Source organism: Camelus dromedarius, chromosome 14 (assembly GCF_036321535.1).
Source record: "Camelus dromedarius isolate mCamDro1 chromosome 14, mCamDro1.pat, whole genome shotgun sequence".
Classification (NCBI taxonomy): Eukaryota; Metazoa; Chordata; class Mammalia; order Artiodactyla; family Camelidae; genus Camelus; species Camelus dromedarius.
This window is the reverse complement of record NC_087449.1, coordinates 32,510,832-32,523,467: the sequence shown is the minus strand read 5'-3', so window position 1 is coordinate 32,523,467 and position 12,636 is coordinate 32,510,832. Positions and strand designations below refer to the sequence as shown.

Below are 12,636 nucleotides of genomic sequence, written 5' to 3'. Positions count from 1 at the left end.
ATATGGTGAGACTTGACACTGCCCACAGGCCTGGGTGGTGAGAAGGGATGCAGGCAGGGGAGGGGGGCAACCCCGTGGGAGGTGGGAGCCTTGGTGCCCTCAGAACTGGTCTCCTCGCCCCTCCCTTCTGGACCACTCAGGGTGGGTGGGGCTCTATGTACAAAGGATGCTCTCTGCAGCCCCGCCCGCCTGCAGGGACCCTGCCTCTGCCCCTTGCCTCCTGGAGGCTGTTCAGGCTCTGTCCTTGGAAGGCCTGCCCTGCCCTCCCCTGGCCTTCCCTGTTTACCCAAAGCCAGTGCCAGAATTGAAGCATATTTTTCCACCAGCTGAGGAGTCAGTGCAGAGAGCAAAGGTCTGGGTCATACTGGGATTCCAATTTCAGTCCCAGTCTTGGTCTGCTCGCCTGCCAATGGGGATGAGCCTGCCTTTCAGTGAGGTCCTGGGACCGGTGCCGGTGTCTGTTAGCACGTGGTGGGGGCCACGTGATGCCCCCACCCCCGCTGAAGGAATCGGAGGACGGAGCTGGTTTCCACACCCTGGCTCTGCTACGCACTCCTCTACCACTCTCCTGCTCTTGGCCTCTAGACTGAATTACAAAGCAGAACCAGGCCCCCAAGTCTCATTTCCAGTTTTTAATGTTTTTCTTGTAAAACCAAAAATATAAAACTGGCAGGGGAATGGAAAACAAATTCTGTACATTTTATATACACGAGGTCTGTGATTTCAAAACCATTGGGTAGAGAAAAGGAAGACACAGTCAAGGGATGTCACAGGTCACGGATCCTGACGGGCACCTCTGAGCGCCCAGCTGGGGCTCAGATGATCACTCCCGGTGAGCGCTGGACCCGCCGCAGAGCCGGCTGCTCAGGCTGGGTGCCCGGAGGCTGGGGACAGACAGTGGGTGGGCAAGGTAGCGTCCGTGGTGGAGGGCAGGCAGGTGTGGGCGGCATTCCTTCAGGTGTCTGTGTAGATGGAGGGGATGTGACTCAGGCAGTGGTCAAAGGCCCCATTGGGGAAGAAGCCACAGTCCTCGGGGCCACTGGACACGACGTCTTCAGATGGCTGCTGCGGCAGCGCTGCGGGGCACGGGGCCTCGGCCAGGGCCTCGTAGCCTGTGGGTGTCGGGGGGACAGGGTCCAGGCTGGAAAACTCAGGGGCTGTTTCTTGTCATCTTTCCCCAGCTCCCAGACCCCGCCCTCCCGCCTGGGGTCCCGCCTGGGGTCCCTCCTCACAGCGTCCCCTCAGCAGGGCCTGCGCCGAGCCCTCTGCTCCTCCAGCTAGGGGAGCTCGTAGGCGGGTGGGCAGGAAAGGGGCTTGGAAGGAGGCTCCCCTAGGCCTTGCAGCCCCAAGGCCTAGGGAAGCAGTTGAGGAGACAGGAAGCGGACAGTCCATCACCCAGTGCTGGACTGTGGGACAGAATGTGGCGGGGAGGGGAGGTCAGGGTGCAGACATCACAGCTTTTGCCCTCAGGAGCTGGCCCCCTCCTGGCAGAAGGACCCCAGCCCACCCCCACCCTTTCAGGTTTCTTTGCCTCAGTAAATATAAAATATCCAAAGAAGGGCACCAGCACTCCACTGGGCATTTACCAAAGGCTCATTTAAACTGTATCTCACTTAAGCTTCACAACAATCCTAGGAGGTGGGATTCATTATCCCATTTTACAGCTGAGAAGACAAGCTCAGAGAGGGCAAGACACTTGCCCCAGGTCACAGTAAGTGGGAGAACTGGGATCTGAACCCAGATCCATCTGGCTCTGAGACACCCGATTCTTCCATTGGACACACTGTCTCTGGGGTGGGGGCCCAAAACCTAGGATGGACCTGGTGAGGTCATTTTACCCAGTCTCAGCCCTAAGGGCTGCTGTCATGAATTCGTGTAGCCTGAGAGGTGGGTCTCAGTCCTCCTGTCTGTGCAGTGGGATCAGACCAAACTCCTCCTCAGGCCCCACGGCCCCACCTGGTTGGTCTGGATTCAGTCCTGTGAGTCTGTTCTCAGCTTGGCAGAGGAGGTGTGAGCAAAGGCGCTGGACGCTGGGCTGCCACTCAGACAGCAGAAGAGAGGGGGGTCAAAAGAACCTCCTAACCCGGTGTACAGGCAAGGAAGCTGCCTCTCGCCTCTCCTCAGAGCTACTTATTTCAGGCCTTGCTGCCGAACCAAGAAATCCCATCTAGGGCTGGGTGGGGCCGGGAGGACGCGATGGCGAGAACCAGCAGTGCTGGGGACAGTGGCAGGTGCCTACTCGTGCACTGTGTGAGCAAACATGGAACATGCCCACCATCCCCGCACACCTGCGATCAGGCACACATCTGCCTCTGGCGCGTGTGTGTGACGTGTCCACTCACAGAGTATGTACACTGTACCCAAACACACAGCCACACACCTGCACACAAGCACGCTCATCTGAATTGGCCCAAACATGCTAATACACAACCATGCACACACACGTGTGCACACAAAGAGGGGGTCACGGGACGAGGACACACGAGTGCACAGACGGCATGAACACCAGCACAAGCACAATGTGAGCACACATGCAGACGTGAGCCCACGTGGCTGGTGAGCTCCTTACGTGCTTACAGGCTCACACTGCCTGGAGCCCACCGTGCTGGTCCTACATGCACGTGCGCACACAGACGTGCCCCGCAAACACATGCAGAAAGAAGACACGTGCAGACCCGGGAGTGTGTGTGTGAGCAGGAGCACACGGGCCCACACAGATGACCACAGGTTTGTGTGTGCCGGCTGCGGTGCGGCCTCATTGCTTGTCCCCGGTCCTTATCTCTCCCCACAGCTGCACACATCCAGAGCTACCCAAGGGGCCTCTGGGGCAGGGTCTGAGGCTCCCTGTTGTCTGGTACCCCACCATCCTGCCTGGGCCTTGTAGCTTCAGCTAGATCTGGGCCCTGAGGTGTAGGGTGGGCTTGGCTTGGGGAATTCTTTAATTAATTAATAGTTTGCTTTTTATTGAAGTAATAAACCATAATGGCTTGGGGAATTCTGGTACCACCCATCTGGTGCCTCCGCTCTGACCAGACCTGGCCCTGTGGCCTGAGCCTGATTTCACTCGGGTCATGCACAGGCCTCCCCTCTCACTGGACTTCTCCACCTCCTCCGGGGGCATTACCTGCGGAAGGCCCAGGGCCCTGAAGGGTTCACAGATGCAGCCTAAGGAACAAGCACAACCTCTAGACTCTGTCCCTTCCTAGCAGTGTGGCCTCTGTGGGCCTCGGTTTCCTCATCTGTTAAATGGGGATCAGTATTTGTCTCATTCCCCACTGTATCCCCAGGGTCTACAACTGGGCCTGGCACACAGTAGTTGCTCAATAAGTATTTAAAGGGAAACATCAGCTAGACTGGGAGCTCCTAGTCTGGTTCTCCTCTGTGAGTGTGGAAGGAACACCGACGCTGGGGTCAGGTGGGCTGCAAATCCTAACTCTGCGGGGTCCTGAGCCTTTAGCCCCTCCTCTGTAAAGTGGGGACGACCCTACCTCATCAGACTGTCCTAAGGCTGCGGGACAATATGTACAAAGCACATATAGGCCTTGGTGGGCACTCAGGGAGAGGAGGCATGCAGGTGGGCTTACCTGTGGCAGCTAAAGGGGCACTGAGGCTGTGGTAGCCATTGGGCCGCAGGGGGTTGAAACCATGGGCCTCCCCGGCTAGTCCATCCCCGCAGGCTGCCTGCTCGGCCGATCGGTAGCAGTCACCATAGGGGAAGCAGTTCTGGATGGAGTGGAAGCTGCCCTGGTAGCCTGCAGAGGGAGGCGGCAAGAGCTGCATTCAGAGCGGGAACGTGCCGGGGGCAGGGAGGGGACCGTCCTGGCTGTGCCGCTCAGTTCCCTCCACTGGGCCGTTGGCATGGTGGGGTGCATGAGAGAAGAGAGCCCCAGGGTGGAGAAGGTGCTGAGAGCCTAGTCCCCTTTCCCAGCTGTGCCCTGTCCCGGAGGAGGTTGGGCGAGGTGGTCTCACGTGGTCGACAGTGCTTGGAGGGAAGGGACCGTGGGCCCTCAACCCTCCTCCACTCAAGATACCCCATCACTCACTGTTCCTCCAAGTGGCAGGCCATTCCCACCCTAGCCCCGCCCGACGCTGTTCCCTTTGACGCCTTGTGATGGAACAAACTCTTCCTTACTCCTCAGGACTAATTTCCTCCAGGAAGTGCCCCCCACTAGGCATGTTAGGTCACCCGTCTCTCAGCTTCTCCCAGTGCCCACCATCATTCCAAGTGGAGACCAGGAGAGCAGGGCAGGGTCCCCTTACTCTTGGGAAGCCTGAGTGGGGGTCAGCAGGTGTATGTAGAGAGGGCCCCTCGGCGAGAGCTTACCTTGTGGGCTGGGCAGCGGCTGGGGTGGAGGGCTCTGGAAGGGCGGGTAGGGCGGCTTGCTGGGGAGGGTGGGGAAGGCCTGGCCCCCAGGAGAATGGCTCTGGGAGGAAGGTGGCAGTGGCGGTGGCCCAAGCCCCTTCAGTGGGCTGACCATGGGCGGGAGGAGGCCTGGTCCCAACCTGGAGAGAGCAGGGACGGCCATCAGCAGGAGGGGCCAGAGGTGTGACTGCCACTGCTTGTTCCCCTCCAGCAACAGAAAGCTCACTAGCTGACCTGCTCTAACGTACAACAACGCAGTTAGAAGACAAAGCTTTTATTTCTGATTAAGTTCAAACAGTAATTAAAATTTTAAGTCCTATAAGCTTTAGAGTCCAGAGGAACCCAGTAAAGAAAAACTTCTATCCCATATTTAGGACTGACAGTCAGCAAGGACCACTGGTTATAAGCACGACCTTTGGAGTCAACAGAACTGTGTTTAAAACCCCATCTGCTCTCACTGGCCATGTCACTTTGGGCAAAATGCTAAGGTCTCCAAGCCTTGGTTTCCTCACAGGGTTGCTGTGTTCTCCACGTGGCAACGCTACTGCAACTCTTACCCAGGCCCAAATACCAGCTACCCCCGCTGGGTCTGTGCACCCTAAGTGTGTGTGCCGCCCCCACCATCTGCAGGATGAGCCCAGGAACGGCCCCACTGAAAGCCGGGGGAGCTCCCTAGGAGAACACCCCACAGCACTAACCGCCACCGTTCACTCACGGAGTCTCTGTCTTGCCCCAGGCCCCATGAGAGATGTTCACAGATCAGAGACGTTGCCCAGGTTAGTCCCAGCCATACTGCACTGACCTCATGGGCTATGGTGAGAGTAAAATTAAGTAAAGCAATGTGGACAAAGCACCCAATATGATGTCAGATGCATTCTTAGCTACTAAGAGAATCATCATCATCATTATCAAGAAGGGAAGGAAAACTAGCAGTTAGGTCTGATGTCTAAGTTGGCCTTTATTCCCCTGCACAGTGTGCTTTTAGGGACCTTCTGTCTCCATCTCTTGCCATCTCTCCTCCACTTGCACACATCCTGTGATGGGGGACTCACCACCTCCCTTCATACAAGCCTGAAGGGGCACAGCCTGGAGCCCGTGCTCCCTGGAAGCTCATGTTCTGAAACGAGCCTGCAGCACTGCGAGCCGTGCAGTCACCCTGGACCAGGCTGAGCCAGAGTGGGCCATCTAACCAGACTGCACGTCACTGGACACCAAGTTCCTTCCTCATGATGCCTTCCTGAGCCTCTGAGGTCTATTCACAGAAACAAAAATAACCCTGGGGTCAGGGAGACATGGGGGCTTTTGGGATGGGGCTGAAGGCTCACGTCTGTGACGCATTTATGTGCATTAAAGAGAGAGGGAGAGTGAGGGCTCAGAGTCTTTCTTTTCTTGTTTGTATCAATGGATATGTTGGACCATCCATGTTAGGATACCCTACAAACTCAACGTCACAGCTACCGGTGGCCTTTTCAGGCTGGGCTTACTACCCTCACCACCCCTCTAAGACACGAGGAGGTGTTCAAGACACAACAGCGCCTCTCTCTGAGGGAAGCAGGACTGTCTCAAAATGGGGAAAGGAGACTTGGGGAGAGGTTGGAGGGCTTCACGTCTGCAGCTCTGCAGGGTCCCCATCCGGTCCCTCTAACCTGGGCGTCCTGTTGTCACTGCCCCTGTGATGACACCGCACTGTCATCAGTCCTACGTCTGGGACCCCCGCCACTGTGAGTGCGCTGAAGACAGCAGGAGGGGCTCTCTGTGCCAGGTCCTTGGTCCCTGCCAGCATCTACAATACACTGGAGGTACACGCCAGCCTCCTTAAGTTAATGAACTGAATCCCATCAAGGGTCCACGAATTATCATTATCATCACCGTTAATATTTTTAGAGACCTGTCTCACTGGGCCATCAGGTGGGTCTACAACTATGCTCTATAAACTGTGGAGGGCTGTGCACAAGCCATGTGTCCTCATAACCCGTTCTCCTGGCTGAGGCTGGGCCCAGGCATGGCCAGAGGGTGGGCCCTCCTCCTTCGAGCCTGCTGCATGGTCCCTGCCGGTCTTATGGCCACCCCATCCTGGCACCCACACCCCAGCTCTTCCCTGACTTCCTATCCGTCCCTCCCCTGGGAGCCCCTGCAGGGCAGGGCCTGGCCCCACCCTCTCAGTCACTCCATGCTCAGCACCAGGCCTGGCACACCGCAGACAGCTGATAAATACTAACAAATGGGTTTCTGAATCACTCAGCTACAAAACCCAGAGATTAACAGCACTGCAGACTTAAGGAGAACCAGATCTGATGGGGAAAAAACATGCATTTTCAAAGTTTGTTTTTCCTGTCTCTAACCTGCCATAAATTCACATTTGCCACCTTCACAGCCAGTGAAATTAAACAGAACACGACTCTCCACAGCAGACGTGAAGGCTGAGATTCTGCTGCTCTACCTGACGCTTTAAAAGGAGAAAAGCTCATCTGGAGCTCCTCTTCTGAGTCATGCAAATGATCCCTAAATCAAATATTTTTGCTTCAATTGGAACCTATAAAAATTAATATAAAACCTCACTGGCCTGGCAGACTAGGGCTTCATACCTTGCACAGGGCCAGGGAGAAAAAAACCACCCTTTTGGGAGTCTTCTCTGAGCCAGGGTAAATAAATTTGGTCATGAAGTCAGGCCCTCTTAGCATATTTTTGAGTGAATCAGATAATCCTGTCAAGCTATTTAACGTCCCAGCAAACCACCGGGGAGCCGCGAGTGGACTTCCCTGTTGACTTTGGCAGGAAGGGGAGGCTGAAGGCCTCCCCCCACCCTTCCTTGCCTCTTCTCAGCGGCTAAGAAAAGAAACCCATTCAAGCTGGGCCTGGGCCTGGTGTCAGGCATGAGAGCCCTTCTCGGGAACCCCGGGGGAGCCTGGGCGCCTGGCTGGTGGGGACGGCTCACGCCCTCGCTCCTGCAGGCGCGGGTGGCCAGTGGGGCCGGGGGTCCCGTCTTGGTCTTGTCATCACTCTGCTTCTCGCGGCAGGAATTCTTGACGGGCACTTATGTAGGTGGCAGGCAGGTGATGAATGAGGCGGAGCAGAGTGCACAGGCCTGCGTGGGGAAAGGCCTCTGTGGTTTATTTTTCTTTGGTCAGAGATGTTTTTGGGCTGGCTGGTGGGTGAGCAGGTGGCCTGAGGCGGTGGGTGCATGGGTGTGGGGGGCAGGGGGCTAGGTATACGGGACCTGTACCGGGTGACATGTACAACGTCAGGCACATGTAGCTGATCCTCACCCCTTCCTAGAGGAGGGTATTTTCATGCCCGTTTAACAGAAGAGGAAACTGAGGCCCAGGGAAGGGTTGGTTTTCCGGGTCCCACTTTGCACCTCATCAGGTGTCCTCTCTGTAGCTCTAGCTCCACTCACAACCAGTCTTCCCCGCTCCAGGAACACCCAGGGCACACCCTGCATACCCAGGGCCCGTCCAGCTTATTCATGTCACTAACGCCTTCTGGGCGTTCTTCATCCCTCCCTGCCAGCACTGGCTCAGGCTGCCAGCCACCCACCCCGGATCCTGCAGTCCAGCCCCACACTGCAGGCTGTGTATTCTCAACCCTAAACCTGACCTGCTCACCCTTCAGAGTCCTGTCACAGGTCCTGTGATCTGGCCCTGGTGACCTCTCTCCTGAGCTTGTCACCCCACATGAAGGTTCAGGTTTCCCAGAGCACACCAAGCTCTCACCATGCCTGCCTACACTCTGGCTGCTCCTTCCACGCAATCTCTCCAATCAGCCAACTCCTACTTAACCTTGGAGGCCTGGCTTAACACCACCTCCAAGAAGCCTTCCTTGACAGCGTCCCCCAGCGCACTGGGTTCTTCTCTGAGCTTGCACATCCCCTTCCTTGAAGTGCTTCCTTCCCTGAGGGCACTTGCTCCGTGGTCAATCCCTGCAGGTCTGTCACAGTGAGCTTCATTCACCAGGGCTGAGGTCATCAGTGGTCCCAGCACTGGGCCCAGGGCCCTGCCCACATCAAGGACTCAATAATTGGACATCAAATGAATGGATGAGTGAGTAGCAGGAGGAGCCCAGTCAGGAGTCCTGGACAACAAGTTTGGTGATGAACTCAGGCTGGCAGCCCCAGGCACAGGCAGGCCAAGGCCAATGCTACTGCCCTGAGGAGGAAGGGCAGGGGGAGAGGGAAGGCGCTGGGGCCAGGCCTTGGGGGACAAGTTTGATCAAGTCCTGTTGACGGTAAGCAAAAGTGGCAGGGAGGGCAGGCGGTGGGGCTGCGAGGCCTCCCTCTGCCCGTTTGCAAGGGAAACAGACTTCCGAAGCATTAGGGCCCAGCAATGAGCACATTCGCCCTTTCCAGCCAATTAAGTGGTCACAAGGGGAACCACATGGAATGCAGGAGGAGGCCCCCCTCCCTGCAGTGATCCTGCAGCAAGGGCTCCTGGACAGCCCCAGCAGGCCGGGCAATGGTCACAGCCACAGTAGCCAGAAGTGGGGGCGAGGCCCCGGTGGGCATCTCTGGAGTGGGCAGTGGGCAGCCTGCTCACCAAATACATGGTGCAAACCAAAGAGCAGTCAGAGTGAGGCGCCCAAGGAGGCCTGGGTGTGGCAGCCCAGAATGCAGGGTCAGGTGAGGATAAAGCATCTTCCCAGGGCCGCCCGGACAGGGGAGGAGAGGGCGCAGGAGGCAAGGCATCAAGAAGCCCAGGTGCTAATATCATCCACATGGTAGGGTTACTATGAGGCACTGATGAAACTGTGCTCAGCGAGTGTTTGGTACACAGCACAGTACACTGTCAGTGCCACATAATGTTGGCTATTTTTATTATCAGTAACAACCATTCAGTGTGTGGGGCACCTGCCCTCACCTGCCGCCCATGCAGGTGCCCACTTGCTATCCTGGAGGAGGACTGGCTTGCTGTACGTACCCATCCCTGGTGCTCTCAGCTGTGGGTAGAGGGGACAGATGGTGGTGGGAACTGGTGGTGGCATCCAGTGGGTGGTGTCTGGAAGGGACATCGTGCAGAGGGGGCAGGATGCCTGATGCCAGCCCATTATGGGGGGTGATGGAGCCAGGATACACGCCTGCAGGGAAGCAAAGAAATATCACTGGGCTTTGGCCACTCGCTAGACATGGCTGTGGATGCCCCAGGAGCTGTGTGCCTGCTTATGGAGAAAGAAAGACATGAAGGGAAACCAGTGAGGCTGTATTCATAGGTTAGGAGTCCTAAAGGGGGAGACGATGGCCCCACTTTGCTCTGTTCATGCCGTGGCTGCTGGGCTGTGTTCAGGGCCGAGGTCTATGCAGAGAGCAGAGGTGGGCTGACGAGGGGCGTCAGAGGCCTGCAGTGGTCAGGCTGTGTGTGTGTGTGTGTTTACTGAGGCGAGGATTTGAGGAGGGCTCAAATCCCTATTCTGGGAAAGAAGGGGCTCGCTCTGCATAGCTCCAGGAGGAGACAGAGACCTTGGGGTGAAGAGAAGCATGAGAGAAGCAGACTCTAGCTCAGGGCTCAGAGCCGCTGCCGGGTAACAGGCTACCTTTGAGGAAATGAGCTGCCTATCCCCAGAGACATGCAAGCAGAGCCTGGATGTCCGCTGTGAGGGGTTCCAAAGAAAGGACGACTGTGCAAGCTGGCCTGGGAGACTCAGAAGGGATGCCATGGATGATCGTGTAGGCTGTACACTGCACAAGGGTCCTGACTGAGGAGAGGAGTTACCATGCTCTAGTCTTAGATTCTAAACCTCGAGAAGACACCTACAGGGTGACATCACCTTTTATCACCTTTTACTCCCAAGGGTCTTACCCTTGTTAAGAAAACAGGTGGACTAATGAGTCCAATGGGGACACTAGGTCAGTCAGATGTTGCTCCAGGGGCCCAATGGCGGGTCTGAGAGTAGTTACTGAGGTCAGTGCTTCCTTCACCAAGGAACCCCAATTAGAGGCGAGAATGAACTCCTACTCTGGGACTGGAGCCTGCGAGGGTCACAGCAAGGGTGGCAAATTTTTGATGTTCTTTATTTTATGGGGAAAAATGAAGCCAATTTTGTATCCCCTCTTTAATCTGGCTATGTTGATTTGAATTTTAATAGAAACTCACATCATTTTCCCCGAAATCAACTCAAGTTGATGCCCTGGGAGGACTCCGTGGACCCCAGAGCCACACCCAGAGCTGCACTGACACACTGCCCATTCTGACTGGTCAGCTGCTGTGCTCTGAGCATCACCCTAGTTATTATGAACCCAGACCCAACGCTCTTATCACCTCATAAGGACCATCTGAGAATACACCACGCTCTTTTCCTGGATGTGGTAAAGGAGGAACTTTTACCTTCTCAGGTGGTTGGGTTTCCAAGGCTAGCTCATCCTAGGCTGGCCCTTCCGGCCCAGGCTGCAATTCAGGGAGCTACTACCAGGAAATTGAGCAGGGATGGGGCAGGGATTGCAAGCTCAATGCCATAGGTGGCACAACTGGGAGTAAAATAAGTGAAATGGCAGGGGTTGCAATAGGGAGCAGTGGGGACTGTGGCACTACACAGTTTGTAGACCAAACAGTTTGCAACCCCTGGCCTAGAGTTAGAGCGACAAACATCCTATGGATGGGTTACATTAGGTGAAATTCTACTCTTACAATAACTGTGAATAATAGCTAATTAAGAATACACTATATACCAAGCTCTTTTCCCACACTATCTAGTTTAAGCACCTCAACAACCGTCAACAGGGGGGATAAAATGATCCCATTTTAAGATGAAGAAACTAAGTCTTAAGAACTTCAATGATTCATCAAAAATCACGCAATGGGCAGCTATCAGGCCTTCCAAGTAACACCAGTGATACCAAGAGAAAATCCACTTAAAGCCAGGCCCAGGAAATGGCCAGGGGCTGCAGCTCAGGCTGTGGCCTGGATGTCTGGCTGCGGGCCTCTGCCCAGGCTTCACTGCGGGCTGGCTGTGAGACCCAGGCTCTGAATGGGCTCTTGAGAGCCCTCTGCCTCCTGCCCTAGTCCTTCCCCTTCCCTGTCTCGGGGACCTCTGCTCACATCCATCTGCTGTCTCCCTCAGCCACACACCCCTCCTGGCGTGGGCAGGGAGGCAGTGGAGGGGACTTCTGTGGCAGGAGCCTGGCTCAGCACTGCTCATGGTTTGCTCCACTCACCACTCTCCATAGCACCTCCTCACCTGCCATCTTGAACCAATTTGGGGGCCTGACAGCTAGGAAGGCCTAGAATCCTGGTAAATCCTGCTCCCTCTCCCTCAGCCATGCTGGCCTCATGCTTTTCACGTCCTCACTGCTGCCCAACATGTCACCTGGGTCAGCTGAAGGAGGCCTGCCAGATAAGCTCCTGAAGAGAGCCGGTCTTTCCGGGCGAGAGACCAGCTGGCGGGAGCCTCCTCCAGTCAGATGATGAAGTTCAATGTTGTCCTCACCCCTCTGTTCTGGACTCTTCTGTCCACACTCGTCGAATCTGTCCCATTTTCTCCTGCCTTTGCCCTGCCCTGGTCCAGGTCCCTGCGTGTACAGCCCCCTAAGGATGAACACGTGGTGGGCGACTCGGTGTGCGAACCAGGCACGTTGAACACGTGAACAGATGGTGGGCGGGAACAAGGGAACCACTGCCTCGTGAGGAGCAGCGGGAGCGGGGCCGCCCTGGGGCCTGCCTGGCCTCTCCCCAGGATGCACTACTTCGGGCTGTAAATCAGCGTCATCAATCATCAGCCGTGAGCGCTTAACCTCTGGCCCTAACATCTGTTCCCAACCATGCCTCAGGTGTCTGCAGTAGGGTCTGCAGAACCTGGCAGCTGAATCCCAGGGGGACCTAGGACTCCTGGGTTTGCCTGGCGGGTCCTTCTTCTCCCCACTGCGCTGGAAGCAGCTGGAGGACAGGGACCAGCACAGAGCCTGGCACACAGCAGGTGCGCAGTACGGTGAGGTGTGGCACTGGTGGTTTGGTTAAGGACACAGCCTACAGCCAGACAGCCGGGGTTCAGACCTGCCTCTGCCATTTACTGGTTGTGGAGCCTCAGCAAAAAGTCACTTAAGTGCTCAAGGCCTCCATTTCCTCATCTGGAAAAGAGCACACTCACACGCACTTTATGAGGCTGACGAGAGGATTATGCCAGTTCACACGTACACGTGTAGTCCCTAGAACAGCTCCTGGTCAGTGAATGTTGGCTGTAGTGTTACTATGAGACAGATGAGTAAATAGTGACTCTTCTCCTTCACCATGAGCAACAATGATATGATAAAATTCCTCGTCACACCGGGTTTATACAAGTGATCACAATCA

The 12,636-nt window shown here is 56.0% G+C and overlaps 1 protein-coding gene across 1 annotated transcript in view; it reads right to left on the bottom strand.

The window, feature by feature from the left end:
* Positions 1–893: 893 nt before the first annotated feature.
* The window catches only part of GLIS1 (GLIS family zinc finger 1), a 211,107-nt gene continuing 199,364 nt past the window's right edge, over positions 894–12,636 (bottom strand). The window contains exons 8-11 of the mRNA XM_031465161.2: positions 9,277–9,433; positions 4,325–4,503; positions 3,585–3,752; positions 894–1,112 (exon numbers count right to left, since the gene is read on the bottom strand). Of these exons, the coding sequence (XP_031321021.1) occupies positions 955–1,112; positions 3,585–3,752; positions 4,325–4,503; positions 9,277–9,433 (662 nt within the window). The 3' untranslated portion in view covers positions 894–954. The remainder of the gene's footprint in view (positions 1,113–3,584; positions 3,753–4,324; positions 4,504–9,276; positions 9,434–12,636) is intronic.